This window comes from Pomacea canaliculata, unplaced genomic scaffold, assembly GCF_003073045.1.
Source record: "Pomacea canaliculata isolate SZHN2017 unplaced genomic scaffold, ASM307304v1 utg290_pilon, whole genome shotgun sequence".
Lineage (NCBI taxonomy): Eukaryota > Metazoa > Mollusca > Gastropoda > Architaenioglossa > Ampullariidae > Pomacea > Pomacea canaliculata.
Genome location: NW_020229207.1, coordinates 53600 through 72265, shown reverse-complemented (window position 1 = coordinate 72265; position 18666 = coordinate 53600). Strand labels below are relative to the sequence as shown.

The window sequence follows — 18666 nt, the reverse complement described above, 5'->3', positions numbered from 1 at the left end:
TCGCTGACTCTTCAGGAAATACGCGGGATTTTTTTCTATTATTATTATTATGTGTCATTGTTTCTCGTGAATAAAATTTTCTTTCAATTTTTGTCTATGATGGTAACAGGTTTGTTTTTACAGCCATTTTCTAGTTGAGGTCATCGCTTCATCATTTCCAGGTTCAATCATGTGTGTTTTTACAACCATTTTTTAAGTCGAGGATAAAGTGCTTCATCTTTTACGAATGAGGTGTCCTCTCCGTCGAGAACCTTACCCTCTTCCAACCCTCGTGTGGAGTCAAGTGTCCATTACCAGACAACTGGATCGATGGAAGGAATTGGCTGCGCCACGCGGTTTCGAACCGGCTACGCCCAGCTCTAACCACTCAGAACCCAAGAACATTCAATTATATAGCTCGTCCCTTTGTTTTATTTGTTTCTTGATATTTTTTTTCTTTTTTACAATGCGGCCCATCTCTGTTGTATTATAGACAGGCGCAGCATAGATAACATGGGAATATTTCCTTTTCTTTTTTTTTTTCTTTTTTTTTTTTTTATTTTTTTTGCCACATCGCTATTGACATTTCAAACTTATCTCAAAATGCCGCGAACAGCCTAAAATCTGTCACGGGAAACTTTTCTGCTTCTTTGACCTCTGTGAATGACACAGTGCTTGAATTCCTGCATGGCAGGTGGGGCAAACTCTTGTGAAATGCTCATTTTTGTAGTTTTTTCAGCTCTAAAAAAATTCCGCTACTTTGACAAATGATTGAAGCATGTTTTCCATCAAGAAACTGGGGTTAAAAACAGTGGACTGGATACTTTCCGGATTATTTTTTTTTTGTTTTGGTGTGGTCTTTTAAGCTTTTGTATTTTGCATCCTCCTCTCTGCCATTTTCAATTTTTTTCATTGAGGACTTTCTCCCAGAGGTCCTGTCGAGACTTGATGCTGGTCTTTTTAACGAGGAAACAATTTGAGAGCAAGAAGAACAATCAGGGACGCTACGCATACACGAGATGTGAGTGGCGAATGGGATTCCCCCTCCTCCATCTCCCACTTCCTCTGTTCATTTAAAGTTTTTTTTTCTATTTAAAGAAATTCCCGTAAGCTGGCTATCGACTGCTTCTTGTTAAATGGACAGATTCCCACTTAATTGTTTTTTGTTTTTTTATATCTTGATGCTGCTAATGCTTTAGTGTAAAACAATATGAAGCTGGGGACAGAGATATTAAGACACTTATAACTGAGGATCAAAACTTAATACTGAGTGAGTTTAGAAACTGGGAGTAAGTGGAGTTCAGCACCCCGTGGTAGTCGCTCTCTTTTTGTGCATTGGTTCATAGTGAGAGAGGGATGACTATGAGGTGAAAATAAGTCCTCCTAACAAGCAGAATTTCTTCTATGCTTTGAGAGTGAATTTACATGCATTTTGTAAACCTGGTTCTGCAGCATGCATTATAGGTGGCTTTCTCTTGATTTATATCACCCGAGGTTGTACAGAGGAAGAACTGGCTGGCGAGCATAAAAGATTGGATTGGTCTTTGCATGCAGGACTTTGCACTCAAGACAGACCTTGTCAACCACTCTATCTGTCTAGGTCCCTGAAGGACAAGTACCGGTGGGAAAGCTGATGATAAATAACAGCTAGACCGCAAATATGCACAATATACATGAAATAAAGTTTTGTTCATAGTTTATTCCTTGTTTTAAAAGTTGTGAATCTTAAGATGCAGATTTTTGATTGCTTTTGATGCTTGAAGGAAATGTCAGAGCATTCGTAATTATATTCCATCGGTATAAGATTATATTTAAGGATTCTGGCGTGTGGGAAGTTTTGTGTTGGAAATAGCTGACCGCAGCAAAGGCTGCGCTAGGGAGATTGCAGTTTGAAATGGGGGAGGAAAAGGGGGGGGTGATATATGGTGCTGAGCGGGGCGGAGGGGAGAGGACCAACTTGAAGTGTGTATCGTCAGTGGAGATGATCATATGTGACCGCCATTGCCAGAGTGATGAAATACCCACAATATGTTTGAGAAATGGAGCTGGATGGTCCTGGTCATGAGAGCACGTTGGGCAGACATCGGCATCTTCATGAGGACGTCTTGTGGGCACATTTCGAGCACGTTGGCTGGTGGGTGGTTCACTGTCATCTCGCGCTTCAATTCAAACCGATCCGTTATGCCAACCGTTCATTGCATAGGATTAGATCAATATCCTTCATCTTATATTCTTGTTTCTCACATCAACATCTCTCTCTATCTCTCTATCTTCTCTTCATTCCAATTAAAAGATTATGAAAATGAACGAAACAGAAAAATGAGGTCCTTCCAAAAGATTCTTCGTGTAAATTGATGTCTTTGCCCTTCTATGCTAGTTTTACCTTTTATGGGGTGATCGTCTCTCTTCCAAAGAGTTCATGTATGCTTTGTGTTGTGCCAGCAGGTTGCTGCATCTTTCTTTTCGTCGATGTCCCTAATCACTGACTGGAAAATTTCAAAACGCTCAAAATAATATATCATCGTATTGTCTTATTATTCCTCCATATAAAAATCCAGATACCATACTGCGTATACTTACTCTTAGCTTACAAACCTTTTCAAATGATTTCTTTCTATGTTACCTTCCCTTTAAGTAACAAAATAACAATCAGAAACAGAATAACTTCTTAACCGATCTGCCGACTGCCGAGTCAGTAAGTCCAAATGTCACAACCCAGTTTCACTCCTTTTAAAGTTCTTGGGTTCAGTTCCTTGATCATTTAAATGTCGTTTTTGTTAGTTTTATCGACTGTGTCTTGTCAAAATAATACTACTCGGACAACAGACAACAGTTCGTCGTCTTTTTTATCGGTGTCATCGCCATTTTCTGTTCGTTCCCTCCCTTTGTTTTAATTTGTGTCTTTACCCTTTCCCTCCGTTGACAGCACATCAAAAATATAAAAGTAAAAGGTAGAGCAGTCAACATTCACTTCCTGTTCACAATAGTTTTCTTCCAAATCTGTGCATGTCTTCTGTTTGTTGGGAGGAGTTGGGCAACGACGAGAGGTCCAATTAATCTCAGCGACTTGTTTAAATCTCTGCCTTTCGGGAATCGTTTATCGAAAATTGAATTGATTGCTCATCACTGTCGCAGATGAATGTTTGTTTTGTGCAAGGAGACCATTCGTCTACCTTTGTACCCAAATTTAAAAGACACTCACGTTGGCTGTGCACAGAAACGACCATTGTACACGAACACGACGACCCTAGAAAAGACCTCGAGGACGAAGAGTTTCTCACCAGACGGCCAGACAGCTGCTGACTACTGCAAGCACCTGGCACCACACCTGGCAAACACCTGCAGCTCCGTTACGCCGGTTGGACTTCGCTTTCTGAACACAAGGTGAGTGAAAGTTTCTTTGCATCATCTTCTGTTTGAGTCGAGAGACAGAAGAAAGTCTCATTATATTTTTTTTTTTTTTGCTCCCAATATTTTTAAGTCGAGCGATCGAATTTAGAAGTTCGTTAAATCATTTTAGCACGATTATCCCTTCAATACGCGAAGAATTATTGTAGAGGGAGGGAGAAATAGGAGAGAAATGGTCTGAGAAGAGACCTGGAAAAAAGGAAAGGAAAGGATAAAAGTGGAAACAGAAAAATAGACAGGAAAAGGTCGTCGAAAAGAAGGAGACAGGTATATAGCCATACGAACCTATTCTGTTTTATTTTAAGAGAAGGGTTGGATATATTGTTAATATTTAAAGCTTTTCAAACGTCTTTTTTTTTTTTGCTTTATAGTTCAGATGTTTAGCTGAAGAACACTTAAGCTATTCTGGTAATGGTCTCGCAGGCATTCCCTCACCTTCAAGTATGTTTTTTTCACACAATGATAATCTCCAGCGCTCTGCGTTGCCATTAAACAGACGAAGAGGGATGGTAGAAGGAGGGAGTCAATGGAGCAGATCGCAAAAACTGTTCCAAGTTTAAAGAATTCAAATCAGTGCTTTCCTTTATATGCGACTCTTGAAATTACCTGCTCAGCCTCGCTCTGCTGTTCTCAGCACCACGTGACATGATAAAACATAAATGACATGACGATGATAAGAATGCTAAAACTGTGTTCTGTCTGGCTATAGCTCCGGTCAACACTACTTAGCCATGTAAACTGTCATATTGGCTATTGCTAACTCCTGGATAAAGTCCCTTACTTGAAAAAAAGTTTGTTGGCTTCAGACAGACAAACGGAGTTTCGAAAACACACACATACGCACGCGAGGGCGGAGAGACGACAGACAGCCAATCAGAATTGTTAATTTTGAATATCCCGTTTCATCAAATTACTTTGGCGAAATGAAGCTGTCAAAGACCTTTAAGGAGACATTTTTAGTTAGACAATTAAAGTTACAGACGTTACCTGTGTTTTCATGAAACGACTATACCAAGGCGGCGGTAACAAAAACAAATCTCATATCAGGTGACCTTCTGTCTGGGCGGCCACGCAGTCAGTTCTTGTTGTGTCTGGAGGAGGACAGTGCTTCTTCCTAACAGTGATCTCGTGTGGGAGAATGGGGATCTGGTGGAGTACGGGAAGTAGAGGAGAGGAGAGTATTAGGGGGAGGAGGGTCGCCGCAGTTGTTGGTTACTGTTTCCAGCGTCCTCTTCCACTTGTGTCCAGGAAGCCGGCCTTTTCAATGTGCAAACTGTCGTTCTATGAAGTCTAGATGTATAACCCGCCTGCTTGAAATATATTTTATTAAATGTACACTGCTAGCAAGGATCTCTCTTCCCCTTTTTCTCTTTCTCTCGACTCTTCTACCGCTCGACCTTCTCCACTAGATGTAACAACCAGGTAACTAAATTTCTTACAAATATCCTGTTAAGCGTAGTCGACACACTTGGAATCATAAATCTTCTTGTTCCTTATCCCCCCCCCCCCCCCAGTGGAGTATAGAGCCGCTGAATCACAAATGTCTAGACTTTACGACAAAAATTGTATTTTGTTTTCAACTTTACGGGAGCTTTTGTCATCCTTTTTCCTTTAATTTATTAAATTTGTTTCTTGTTATTGTCTAAATTTCTATCTTTATTTATTTTACATCTCTTTGCCTTTTAAATTTCTTTCTTCCTCGAGCTTAAGATTATCCCTTATATATTTACATAGCTTGTCTTGATATTTATTTGGCTAGCTACGATATCTACCAACGTTTCTAAATATGTCTTTTAGTGTTTGTTTGTTTTTTTCACTACTTACTTATTTCCTTTATTTTTTTCTTTCATCGATTAATTTTTGTTTCTTTTCTTTCTCTATTTCCTTCCTTCTTCTTTAATTCTTATAATTTCTTTAATTCTTGATTCTGCATAATGTTTAGCATGGCAGGTGTCCAGCTGTTCACAACCCTTCTCCTGATGACTGTCGCCATGGTTACCATAGCAACTGCTCTTCCTTCTGGTCATAAACTGCTGGACAACTTGAGCCAGGACTCCGCTGCACGACTGGTTGGTCACCGACGAGTCACCAGGGAAGTGCCGAGACTGTCCATTGACCTGTCTCTCGGCACCCTGGCCAATGCGATGCGCAAGCAAGAACTGGCCGATGACTTGGAGGACCTGGAGCTGATGAAGCAGATCGGCAAGAGGAACTTCGCAGAGCCCGCTTCTTCCAACGCCTTGCGCCTCCGCAACAGCGACGATGTCTCGGCGGAGGAAGACGCTTTCTCAAAGTACTTCGTGAACATCCTAAAGAATCGCTTGCGAGAAATCTAGTGCCTGGGAGAAACGGAGCTCTGCAGGGTGAAAGCCTTAAGGAGTCGTCTTTTTGCCAAGAAGAAAACTTATAAAAATAAAATCAACATTTTGGACAAATGCAGGCAAAATGACAAGCTGGGATTTTACTTTACGAGACATTACAATGTTAGTGTGATTTTTCATGTAGTCACGTAGTTCGTAACTATTTTACTAGCATCTTAAGAACAGATCGAGGAAACCCAACAATAAGTTCAAAAAAAAGAGAACAGCCCCTCGCCAGGCCACTAAGTAGCGGAAGTATGTGAAAGATCACGTGGTTCTCCTAAAATCCCACTTCACCGGTAATCACATCAGAATAATATACAAAATGCAATTTCCATGAGCTGCATAGGGTCGTCATTGTGTCACCAAGGTGGCGGCTGACATCTCACCCACATTTTCCGAAAGTAACATGGCTACACTGACTACTGAAAGAAGATTTGTTGCTCAGATTCCTCCTTGTAAACAGAGAAAAAGGTAGAGTGGTGGTGGGGCTGGAGTAGTTGTGGTTATGAATTAAGAGTGAATACAAAACGATAAGAACAGTATTAGAAATTTACCTTAACCTAGCATGAAGCATATCTCAGAGATTTCTCCTTTTGGTTTGACAAAATTGGAAAAATAAACATTAACAACAGTTAATATGTTTTAAAATTTGTGAGCGTTTGTAGTTGCGTGTGTACATGTGTGTGTGCGTGCGTGCGAGCGAACGTGTCAATACACGCGCAAGTCTTTCATGCAATCAGCCAGTGCCAGTACCGTGGACAGGTAGTATCTCGATTTAACAAACTTAATTTTTTTAAAAAGAAAAAATTCTTATGTTTTATTATTCATTACATCGAGTTTCTCAAAATTCAAAGACCTTTGATGGGATTATAGTTGTATAACATGTTTTAATTTGCTTATAGCAATAGCAGTGGAAAAGACGCAAAACTTCACGGAAAGCATCATTATTTTCACTCAATTCCAAACAAGAAAAACATTTAAACTTTCAAGACGAAATTGTTCCAACTTGAAATCTAAACACAAAAAAAAAACATAAAAAGTGCCACAGAACATATGTAAGTAGCTCAAAACTTTATAATAGCTAACTGAAGAACACCAGAATTTTGAAAACGTTGGTAACTCTTCGAGCAATTGTAGCAGAGCGTCTGCAAGAAAACAAAATACGTTATCATGTTTATCAGTTGTTACAGTAGAAAAACAAAAATTCAATAAACAGCAGGAGATTTGTTTTCTTATCAACATAAATTTGCTATCGTAATAATACAGTAAATTTTGAGATACACATTACGGGACACAGACGAGTACATAACGACTGCCAGGTATGCTTCTCGTCGTTTGTCCCGACGTCTTTGCTTGGTCTGCGCATGCGCATTAAGTAAAGTTTATTGTGTGTTCATTATCTACACAATAACACACGCAATTGAAAACAATTTACGTACATATGGTGATCAGGTTTTACTGGAAGTGAAGAGACTTTACAACAAGTAAATGAGCGTTGTCTAGTTTCTTCGTTGCGAGAAAAATATGTTCGTCTTGAAAACTGTCGTCTACAGATTAACTGTGTAGATTAAATACAGTAAATTAATGAACTTTATGCGTTGTTACTTAGTGTACACTACTGGCATTGATCTCTCTCTCTCTCTCTCTCTCTCTCTCTCTCTCTCTCTCTCTTTACTCTTATTCCACTTGGCCTGATTTTTCTGGGAATGTGACAGATAACTATTCCTTCGCTATTAACCTTTCCTCTTTTAAAGTTGTCACAAATATACGGCTAAACGAAGCCGACACACCTGGGATCATAAATGTCTAGACTTTACAACAAAAATACTAGATTATTTTCAACTTTACAGGAGCTCTTGTTCTCCTAATGTTACTTTCAATCTTAGGACTTCAGTTTTTCCTTTTCTATATTTATTTTCGTTCTTACTTTTGTCTTCATTTATATCTTTACTAATTTCACATCATTCTTTTTGTCGTATTTGTCTTTTTATCCTTATTTCTTTTATTTATATATGCATAGAGAGAGAAAAAATTGTGTGTCACCAGCATAAAGATACAAAAACATGAGATGCACAAAAATACAAATACAGCATCTTGCTCGGCAGTCGCAGCCTCCACTCCCCTCCACCCATTGTTCCTCCACTTGCTGTGTCCCCTTGGGAAGTGAATCGCTGGCCGGGGACAGTGAATTCAATGGTCTTCCCTCTTTCTTTCCCACTTTCTAAAAAAAAAAAAAAACGAAAAAAAACTCTGTTAGTCATGATACAGGCGAGGCTCCGCCACCCTCGTTTTGCTGGCTGCTTAGTCTCACGTCATCTCTCTGAGACACACACACATACACATATGCACACGAAACTCTATCCATTGGTAACACGCACACACACCACTCGACTCCTTGCTCAAAACTGTATTCATCCATCTCTCTCTCAAGTAAACTGCATCATATTTGTTTAAAATATATCACATTTTTTAAAAGTAGATCATACTTGTTATCGTTATCGCCATTATTCCCCCTCTGTTATTTGATTGTTTCCCCGTGCATTTATTTACTTAATACATAAGCCTTGTTTCAATTAGTTTATTATTGAGGTGCACACTTTTAATAACGTGATTTTAATCTTCACTTTTTTAAAAGCAGAATCTGCTGTTCAATTGTTATTTTCTTTCCTAAACTGAAAGTTATGGCGGCCACGATAAACATGGGAGGTGGGGGACATTTTCTTCCTGTGCATTGCTTCTAGGTGTCCAATTAAAAGTGTTGAAATGCGACAGTTTAATTTTTGTTATTTTTTTTTCTTGGTTTTATTTGTTTTGTTTTTTGTTGGTTTATTTGTTTTTGTATTTTTTGTATTTTTTTAATTTTTTTTTTAAGTTATTTTATTTTATTTTTGTGGCTTGACGCACGATGGACAGAGCTCGACCTCCGCTCTTTCATTTTGTAACTGTTTTTATCGTCGTTTGTGTCGTCAAGATACCTCTCTATAGCTCTGTCAGATTTTAGAGCTTAATATGGATGGATCATGGTACGTACTGTCCCTCACGGAACAAATGTCAAATAAAACTAAATTTTAAAAAAACTATTTAAAATGCAGTAGAAAAAAAATGTCTATGCTGTGTTTTACATGATTAAAAAGTAAAAGCCGTGGAAAGGGAGTGAGAAAGACATGGATGGAGGCAATCTTTTTTTTTTCTTTCTGTCGTGCTCTTTTATTTTTTTTTTATTTATTTTTTTTTTTTTTTGAAAGGTAAATGGACAGTTTTGTGATTAAAGAACTAGCATCTTTAGCCGGAGGCGCGCGCAGAAGCCTGTTCGACACCCGCGTGTCGCAGATGTTGAATTGTTGCTTGAAGAGGGTTGAGGAAGGTAAAGACAGCCAGGGAGAGCATGGGCACCACAAGATAGGCTGCCTCGTGATGTCACGTATCTATGTCACACATCAGTTTCTAACGACTGAAAGTTCAGGGAACAACCTTTCTCTTTGTCATTGCTTCTCCTAGACAATACTACAAACGCTGTTGCTCTTAGATTACAAAGCAACTTTACAAAGACATCGCACTAACCCTGACTGGCAATATTCCCAGCAAACATTCCCAAAAAAGATATAAACATTTGCCCAAGCTTGGCCGAATCTTGTCGTTTTTCAACTAGCCTGCGACCAATACACATAGTGGCCAAAGATCTACAATTACTTTGAATTGGAAAATTTTTACTTGTTATTTTTTCATGGGAATGTTATTAGAAACTGCTTCAGGACATTGATTTTGGAAGGTCTGTACTTTTGTGCCTTCGTATGCTGAAATCTAATAGTATTCACCCACTGAGAGTATGACTACCAGGTCGTTTAGCTTCTGTGTCTTTACCCTTCACTTGAACCTCCTCTTCCAACTCTGATGTAGTGTATCGTTTGAGAAAAGCCCTGGTCATAGTAGTCTTCTTGTCACTTGAGACTGGAGAAGTAAAGTTCCTTTTCAAGCTTAAACACCTGTTGGTCTTACTCTCAGAGAGTGAATACAATTTTAAAAAGTACCATTAAAAATCTTCCCATTCAAAGTAATTGCGGATCTTTGCAAACACCAAGCAGAGACGTCGGGGCAAACGACGAGAAGCATACGTGGCAGTCACGTTATGTACTCGTCTGTGTGCCGTAGTGGACGCTCATTGTGTCTCTTAAAATTTACTATATTATTATGATCGCAAATTTATGTTGATATGAAAACAAATCTCCTGTTGTTTACTGAATTTTTGCTTTTCTTATGTAACAACTGATAACATGATAACGTATTTTTGTTTTCTTGAATTGTTTGAAGCATTATTAACGCTTTAAAAATTCTGGTGTCCTTCGTTTAGCTATTAGAAAGTTTTAAGCTACTTACATATGTTATATGACACTTTTTATGTTTTTACACATTGAGTTTCTACCTGTCTACAGTACGTGCACTGCCTGATTACAAGGGCAGACTTTCGCGTGCTTGCACACACGCACGCATACAGACACACGTACACACGCATGCAACTACAAAGCTCACAAATGTATAAACATATTAACTGTTGTTGTTGTTGTTTATTTTCCAGTTTAATCAAGCCAAAAGGAGAAATAGCCGAGATATACTTCATGCCAGGCCAAAGCCGATTTCTAATACTGTTCTAAAGTTTTGTATTCAGTCTTAATTCATAACCATAGTAACTTCAGCAACACCCCACCACCCCCACCACTCTTCCTTTTTGCTGTTTAGAAGAAGGAATCTGAGCCACAAATCTTCTTTCAGTAGTCAGTGTAGCCATGTTACGTTTGGAAAATGTGGGTGAGATGTCAGCCGCCACCTTGGTGACACAAGGACGACTCCTGAGTTTGTCTTTGGTCATCTCTGCGGATAAAGCGACAAGGCGCCTCTATGCAGCTCATGGAAATTGCATTTTGTATATTATTCTGATGTGATTACCGGTGAAGTGGGATTTTAGGAGAACCACGTGATCTTTCACATACTTCCGCTACTTAGTGGCGCGATGAGGGGCTGTCTTCTTTTTCTTGAACTTAAAGCGTTGGGTTTCCTCGATCTGTTCTTAAGATGCTAGTAAAATAGTTACGAACTACGTGACTACATGAAAAATCACACTAACATTGTAATATCTGGTGAAATAAAATCCCAGCTTGTCATTTTGCCTGCATTTGTCCCAAATGTTGTTAATTTTATCTTTATCGGTTTTCCTGTTGGCGAAAAGACGATTCCTTAAGGCTTGCACCCTGAAGAGCTACATTTCTCCCAGGCACTTTCTAGCTTAGTATCAAGGGATGCATTGGATCGTATAGCCTGTTCGGGAAGGGCTTTGAGCCGCCGAAGATGGAAGTGGCATGGGGAGAGACGATCCTCTTACCATTGTTATTTATCGGCTCCGGGTCCTCCGAGTCAGCGGGTCGAGTCATCCGGATCAGCCCATTAAGAATGGAGCCGGAATTAATACCAGAGGCCACTTCCGGCAACGCCCGGGTTTCTCGTCGGCGACGAACCAGTCGTGCAGCGGAGTCCTGGCTCAAGGTGTCCAGCGGTTTATGACCAGAAGGAAGAGCAGATGCTATGGTAACCATGGCGACAGTCATCAGGAGAAGGGTTGTAAACAGCTGGACACCTGCCATGCTAAAAATTATGCAGAATCAAGAATTAAAGAAACTATAAGAATTAGAAAAGAATGAACGAAATAGAAACAAACATTAAGAGATGAAAGAAAAATTGAAGAAAATAAGTAGTGAAAAAGAAACACAAAAAAGAAAACAGATGGAGACATGTTGGTAGATATCGTAGCTAGCCAAAAAAATATCATGACATAAATATATAGTGGGATCATCTTAAGCTGGAAGAAAAGAAAACAAAGAGGTGTAAAATAAATAAAGATAGAAATTGAGACAATAGCAAGGAACAAATTAAATAAATTAAAGGAAAAACTAAAGTCTTATGATTTAAAGTGACAATAGGATGACAACAGCTCACGTAAAGTTAAAAACAAAATACCGTTTTTGTTGTAAAGTCTAGACATTTATGATTCCACGGCCCTATACTCCACTCGGAGTGATAAGGAACACGAAAATGTATGATTCCAAGTGTCGGCTACGTTTAACATGATAGTTGTGAGCAACTCTAGTTATTTGACTATCACACTTTCTGAAGGAGCAGGTTGGGCGGTATAAGAGTGGAGAGAAAGAGACGAACAAGAAGAGAGAAGACCCTTGCTAGCAGTGTACATTTGGTAACAGATATCCAAGCAGGCGGGTGCATACATCTAGACTTCATAGAACGACAGTTTGCACATTTAAAATTTGTATGTAATAAGTAGGAAAGTTTATATAGAATTGTTCGACAGTCAAATGTGTGACAAGCTCTATCCTTGGAAACATTAGCAGTGTGTGGTAAAGCTACGTGTGTTTATGTGCAAAAAGACGACTACTTCTGCTGCCAATGAAACTCAAAATGCTGAATCGGCTAGCAGCACTATTACCACCCCCGCAATAACCATACGAAAGATGTGGAGACTAGCATCAGTACTGTACAAGTAGAAATACTTATTAAACATACACTGGACGTGCCTGTTCTCAAAAGTAATATAAAGCAATTAAAATATTTCCTGAGAAATACAATTGCAGGTGAGGGAAAATGCCTGCAAGATTATTACCGGAATCACCTAAGCGTGCTTCAGCAAAACATCGAAACTCCAAAGAGGCCAACGTCTTTAGCTCGACTCAAACAGTAAGACAGAAGATGATGCAAAGAAACTTTCACTCACCTTGTGTTCAGAAAGTGAAGTCCAACCGACGTAACGGAGCTGCAGGTGTTTGCCAGGTGTTTGCCAGGTGTGGTGCAGGTGCTTGCAGTAGTCAGCAGCTGTCTGTGGCCGTCTGGTGAGAAACTCTTCGTCCTCGAGGTCTCTTCTAGGGTCGTCGAGTTCGTGTACAATTGTCGTTCCTGTGCACAGCAAACGTGTCTTTTAAATTTGGGTACAAAGGTAGACGACTGGTCTCCTTGCACAAAACAAACATTCATCTGCGACGGTGATGAGCATTCAATTCAATTTTCAAGACGCGTTGCCCAACCCTCCCAACAAACAGAAGACATGAACAGATTTGGAAGAAAACTACTGTGAGCAGCAAGTGAACGTTGACTGCTCTTCCTTTCACTTTCATCTCTTTGATGTGCTGTCAACTGAGGCAAGGGGGTGAAGACACAAATCACAAAAAATGTGTGAACGAACAGAAAATGGCGATGACACCGATAAAAAAAAGACGATGAACTGTTGTGGGTTGTACGAGTAGTATCAATCAGCATCATCATCTAGACAAGACGCAGTCAATAGCAACTAACAAAAACACATTTAAATCATGAAAAAACTGAACAAAGCAACTTGAAAAGGAATGAAAATGGGTTGTAGCATTTTTTGGATTTTTTTTTTTTTAATCGGCAGTCGGCAGATCGGCTAAGAAGATATTCTGTTTCTGATGAAATTTACTAAAAATGTTCAATCTGAGAAAGCAGCATTGTAAAATCTGAAAGTACATTATTGAGATAATACAACCAACGTATTCCTTGTTGAATTAGAGTGACAAGGCTTTACGTCTGCTGTTTTATCATCCTGCTCCCATTCCCTCAATATATATATACTATGTGAAAACAAATGCTCAAAGCAATAAATAATATCATGTGTAGAGCGCATTCCTCAATATGGAGGCGAGCTCAATTCGCTATACACAACCAACTCCAAAACCAACCGATAGCCAGCCATAAAAGAAACACAACTACAACTGAAGTATAGCACCATTATAAACAGATACCAAATGCATGGATAAAGGTAAAGAATTTATAAGTGAGGGAATAGGAAATATGCTTCTTAAAGAGATTTGTTCCGAGATCGGACTTGTAAGTTTCGAATGTAGACACTGTTCACAGATAAAGGGGATGATCACAAACAGCAGATGGCTGTGAAGCAGACATGCAGCAGGTGATGGCAGGGTTAAAGGACCCGTGCTGGCTCTCAACGGCCATCAGTTCCAATCTGCAGGTTGGAAAGACTAAGTCTTCTGTAGAAACGCAGAATACATCAACAGAGACTCGTGTCGACGGAGCTAAAATTGCCAGAAGACTGCTGGCAGAGATGAAATCACAAACCACAGGAAAATTGCGCTAACATTTTTAAAGGAAAGGACTGACTGTGTGCTCTTGAAGATCTTCAAAATGAGCCGTTATACAGAAAAGACCGGAAGTCGACGGAAAATTCGAAAGTCGCAGAAGAAAATAATAGTCAAACAGTTCTGCACGGCAACGGAAAAAGCTTCGGCCTACACAATGGGCACCAAAAACACAACCAAACTAATAAAAGTACAAAAAAAAAAAAAAAAAAAAAAAAAAAAAAATTACCGACAGCCTCCTTCCTCAAGCCTGCCAGGCGAAGGGACGCCACTCCTATATATATATATGAAGATGTGATGTGAAGACAACGGTATCACAGTGTTGGATCACATCATAAATGCGACCTTCAACTGACAGCCACCAAAGCTGGCGGAGGAAAGATGTTGGGTTGTCCACATGTCACCCCAGGAAGACAATACGACGACATATTATTTGAGCCTTTTGAAGTCTTCCAGTCAGTGATTAAGGAGATCGAAGAAAAGAGAGATGCAGCAACCTGCTGGCACAACACAAAGCTTACATGAGATCTTTGGTGGCAAAAACTGTCGGATGGTACTGATGCTACCCTTTAAGGAAGATAGGCTTACAGAATACGTCAATCAGAAAATAATGATGCACTGAAGATAAATTAAAACCAATAGTTTGGGAAAGAGAGATGATCACCCCATAATATGTAAAACTAGTATTGAACGGCAAAGACCTCAATTTACTTGAAGAACCTACTTGAAAGGTCTCATTTCTTTTATAATTCTTTTTTATAATCTTTTGATTGTAGTGAGAAAGAAAGAGAGAGAGAGAGAAACGTGGATGTGAGAACAAGAATAAAGATGAAGGATATTATCTATTCCTCTGCAGTGAATGGTTTGGCATAACGGATCGGTTTGAATTGAAGCTGCGCGATAACAGTGAACCCACCAGCCAACGTGCTCGATGTGCCCACAAGACGTCCTCATGAAGATGCCAATGTCTGACAGGACCATCCAGCCTCCATTTCTAAACATATTGTGGGTATTTCATCACTCTGGCAATGGCGGTCACATTATGTCATCTCCACTGACGATACTCACTTCAAGTTGGTCCTCGCCCCTCCGCCCCGCTCAGACACCATATATCACCCCTTCTCCTTCCCCCTTTATAACTGCATTCCCCCCCCCCTGCGCTAACCTTTGCTGCGGTCAGCTATTCCAATACAAAACTTCCCACATGCAGAATCCTAAAATACAAGCTTTACAGGAACGGAATATAATTACAATGTGCTAACTTTCCTGGAGAATTAAAAGCAATAGGTGACAGTTCTTCAAATGGAAAGGAATCTTTATTCTTGTTAACACATCCACATCTCTCTCTCTCTTGCTGTCTTTCTTTCTCACTACAATCAAAAGATTATAAAAAATGAACGATAATAGAAATGAGATCCTTCCAATAGGTTCTTTCAAGTAAATCGAGGTCTTTGCCATTCTATACTAGCTTTACCTTTGATGGGGTGATCATCTCTCTTTCCCAAACTATTGTTTTTACTTTATCTTCAGTGCATCATTATTTTCTGAGTGACATATTCTGTAAGTCTATCTTCCTTAAAGGATAGCATCAGTACCATCCGACAGTTTTTGCCACCAAAGATCTCATGTATGCTTTGTGTTGTGCCAGCAGGTTGCTGCATCTCTCTTTTCGTCGATCTCCTTAATCGCTGACTGAAAGTCTTCAAAAGGCTCAAAATAATATGTCGTTGTATTGTCTTCCTGGGGTGACATGTGGACAACCCTACACCTTTCCTCCGCCAGCTTTGGCGGCTGTCAGTTGAAGGTGGCATTGATGACGTGATCCAACACTGTGATACCGTTGTCTTCACATCACCTCCCTATATATATAGGAGTGGCGTCCCTTCACCTGGCAGACTTGAGGGCGTCTGTTGGTAATTTTTTGTTGTTGTTGTACTTTTATTAGTTTGTTGTGTTTTTGGTGCCCATTGTGTAGGCCGAAGCTTTGTTTTGGTAGAGTCGTTGTCGTACAGAACTGTTTGACTATTATTTTCTTCTGCGATTTTCGAATTTTCCTTCGACCGCCGGTCTTTTTTGCCTTTGAAGTATTTGTTATTATTTAGTGTCTTCTTTTTTATTTTGAGGGAATGGTAGCAGGATGAGAAAACAGCAATCTGACAGCCTTGTCACACTTACTCAACAAGAAATATCGTGTTTACATTATCTCAATAGTATTCTTTCTATTTTAAAATGGTGCTTTCTCAGATTTAACGTTTTTATTACATTTCTTCCATATGTAAATCCAAATACCATGCTGTGTATACTTACTCTTAGCTTACAAATGTTTTCAAATGATTTGTAGTTATGTTACCTTTCCTTTAACTAACAAAATGACAGTCAGAAACAGAATATCTTTTTAACCGATCTGTCGACTGCCGATTCAGTAAGTCCAAAAAATGCTACAGCTCATTTTCTCCCTTTTAAGTTGTTTTGTTCAGTCCTTTAATGATTTAAATGTTTTTATTAGTTGCCATTGACTGCGTCTTGTACACGAATACGACGACCCTAGAAAAGACCTCGCGGACGAAGAGTTTCTCACCAGACGGCCACAGACAGCTGCTGACTGCACCACACCTGGCAAACACCTGCAGATCCGTTACGCCGGTTGGACTTCGCTTTCTGAACACAAGGTGTGTGAAAGTTTCTTTGCATCATCTTCTGTCTAACTGTATGAGTTGAGAGAAAGAAGGAAGTCTCATTATATTTTATTACATTTTTTTTGCTACCAATATTTTGAAGTCGAGAGATCGAATTTAGAAGTTCGTTAAGTCATTTTAGCATGATTATCCCTTCAATACTCGAAGAATTAGTGTACAGAGAGTGAGAGAGAGAATGAGAGAGAGACGAGATTAGACATGGAAAAAGGAAAGGAGAAGAAAAAAAGAGGGAAAAGAAAAAAAGTCAGGAAAAGGTCGTCGAAGGTATATGGCCATTCACACCCAATCTATATTATTTTAAGGAAAGGGTTGGATATTTTGTTAATATTTAAAGCTTCTCAAACGTCTTTTTTTTTTCTCTGTAGTTCAGATGTTTGGTTAAAGCTCGCTTAGGCATTTTCCCTCACCTGCTTGTTTCTTGTTATTTTCTAAATTTCTATCTTTATTTATTTTTTATCTCTTTGCCTTTTATCTTTCTTTTCTCTTCGAGCTTAACATTAGCCCTTATATATTTATATAGCTTGTCTTGATATTTATTTGGCTGGCTACACTATCTAACAAAGTTTCTAAATACGTCTGTGTTTATTTTTCACTGCTTACTTATTTCCTTTATATTTTTTTTTCTCTCTCATCGCTTAATTTTTGTTTCTTTTCTATCTCTATTTCCTTCCTTCTTCTTTAATTCTTATAATTTCTTCAATTCTTGATTCTGCATAATGTTTAGCATGGCAGGTGTCCAGCTGTTCACAACTCTTCTCCTGATGACTGTCGCCATGGTTACCATAGCAACTGCTCTTCCTTCTGGTCATAAACTGCTGGACACCTTGAGCCAGGACTCCGCTGCACGACTGGTTGGTCACGGACGAGTCACCAGGGATGTGCCGAGACTGTCCGTTGACCTGTCTCTCGGCACCCTGGCCAATGCGATTCGCCAGGAGGAACTGGCCGATGACTTGGAGGACCTGCAGCTGATGAAGCAGATCGGCAAGAGGAACTTCGCAGAGCCCGCTACTTCCAACGCCTTGCGCCTCCGCAACAGCGACGATGTCTAGGAATCGCTTGCGAGAAATCTAGTGCCTGGGAGAAACGGAGCTCTGCAGGGTGAAAGCCTTAAGGAGTCGTCTTTTTGCCAAGAAGAAAACTTAAATAAAATCAATTAGATTAGAAATCGGCTTTAACCTTGCATGAAGGATATCTCAGCGATTTCTCCTTTTGGCTTGATAAAACTGGAAAAATAAACATTAAACACCGTTAATATGCTTATACATTTGTGAGAGTTTGTAGCTGCATGCGTGTGTACGTGTCTGTATGCGGGCGTGTGTGCAAGCACGCGAAAGTCTGCCCTTGTAATCCTCAACCCTCTTCAAGCAACAATTCAACATCTGCGACACACGGGTGTCGAACAGGTTTCTGCGCGCGCCTCCGGCTAAAGATGCTAGTTCTTTAATCACACAACTGTCCATTTACCTTTCAAAAAAAAAAAAAGAGCACGACAGAAGGAAAAAAAAAAGATTGCCTCCATCCATGTCTTTCTCACTCCCTTTCCACGGCTTTTACTTTTTAATCATGTAAAACACAACATAGACAGTTTGTTTCTCGTGCATTTTAAATAGTTTTTTTTTTAATTTAGTTTTATTTGACATTTGTTCCGTGAGGGACAGTACGTACCATGATCCATCCGTATTCAGCTCTAAAATCTGAAAGAGCTATAGAGAGGTATCTTGACGACACAAACGACGATTAAAACAGTTACAAAATGAAAGAGCGGAAGTCGAACTCTGTCCATCGTTCGTCAATCCACAAAAAAAAAAAAATAAAAAAAAAAATAAACCAAAAAACAAACAAATAAAACCAACAAAAAACAAAGCAAATAAAATCAAGAAAAATAAACAAAAATTAAACTGTCGCATTTCAACACTTTTAATTGGACAACCAGAAGCAATGCACCGGAAGAAAATGTCCCCGACCTCCCATGTTTATCGTGGCCGCCATAACTTTCAGTTTAGGAAAGAAAATAACAATTGAACAGCAGATTCTGCTTTTAAAAAA

At 39.4% G+C, this 18666-nt stretch overlaps 3 protein-coding genes across 4 annotated transcripts; 2 read left to right on the top strand and 1 right to left on the bottom strand.

The window, feature by feature from the left end:
• Window positions 1-2095: 2095 nt before the first annotated feature.
• LOC112556029 lies at window positions 2096-6386 on the top strand. Its single transcript, XM_025224638.1, has 3 exons — window positions 2096-2113; window positions 3197-3363; window positions 5330-6386. The coding sequence occupies exon 3, from the start codon at window positions 5331-5333 to the stop codon at window positions 5721-5723; it is 393 nt and encodes a 130-aa protein (XP_025080423.1). The 5' UTR covers window positions 2096-2113; window positions 3197-3363; window position 5330; the 3' UTR covers window positions 5724-6386.
• Window positions 6387-10422: 4036 nt separating this feature from the next.
• On the bottom strand, window positions 10423-12828 carry LOC112556026. The gene is made up of 2 exons (XM_025224636.1): window positions 12526-12828; window positions 10423-11384 (listed from the first exon to the last, which is right to left on the bottom strand). Exons 1-2 carry the CDS (start codon window positions 12780-12782, stop codon window positions 11024-11026), a joined length of 618 nt encoding a protein of 205 aa, XP_025080421.1. The 5' UTR covers window positions 12783-12828; the 3' UTR covers window positions 10423-11023.
• Window positions 12829-15722: 2894 nt separating this feature from the next.
• On the top strand, window positions 15723-17898 carry LOC112556027. Of its 2 annotated transcripts, none has more exons than XR_003097599.1 (3): window positions 15723-15834; window positions 16428-16590; window positions 17342-17898. XR_003097599.1 is itself a non-coding variant. In XM_025224637.1 (3 exons), the coding sequence occupies exons 1-3, from the start codon at window positions 16059-16061 to the stop codon at window positions 17667-17669; spliced, it is 546 nt and encodes a 181-aa protein (XP_025080422.1). In that variant the 5' UTR covers window positions 16050-16058; the 3' UTR covers window positions 17670-17898. The 2 variants fall into 2 exon arrangements, 1 of the variants encoding a protein (XP_025080422.1); XM_025224637.1 differs by lacking the exon at window positions 15723-15834 and adding an exon at window positions 16050-16113.
• Window positions 17899-18666: the final 768 nt, after the last annotated feature.

What these genes read in the sequence shown, in the direction of transcription:
- LOC112556029 (XM_025224638.1), top strand. Translation starts at nt 5,331, where the DNA reads ATGGCAGGTGTCCAGCTGTTCACAACCCTTCTCCTGATGACTGTCGCC.
- LOC112556026 (XM_025224636.1), bottom strand. Translation starts at nt 12,782, where the DNA reads ATGAATGTTTGTTTTGTGCAAGGAGACCAGTCGTCTACCTTTGTACCC. An exon ending in CTTCACTTTCTGAACACAAG is followed by an intron (nt 11,385 to 12,525) that starts GTGAGTGAAAGT and finishes CATAATTTTTAG; the next exon opens with CATGGCAGGTGTCCAGCTGT.
- LOC112556027 (XM_025224637.1), top strand. Translation starts at nt 16,059, where the DNA reads ATGAGAAAACAGCAATCTGACAGCCTTGTCACACTTACTCAACAAGAA. An exon ending in TACTCAACAAGAAATATCGT is followed by an intron (nt 16,114 to 16,427) that starts GTTTACATTATC and finishes TGTTTTTATTAG; the next exon opens with TTGCCATTGACTGCGTCTTG. An exon ending in CTTCGCTTTCTGAACACAAG is followed by an intron (nt 16,591 to 17,341) that starts GTGTGTGAAAGT and finishes CATAATGTTTAG; the next exon opens with CATGGCAGGTGTCCAGCTGT.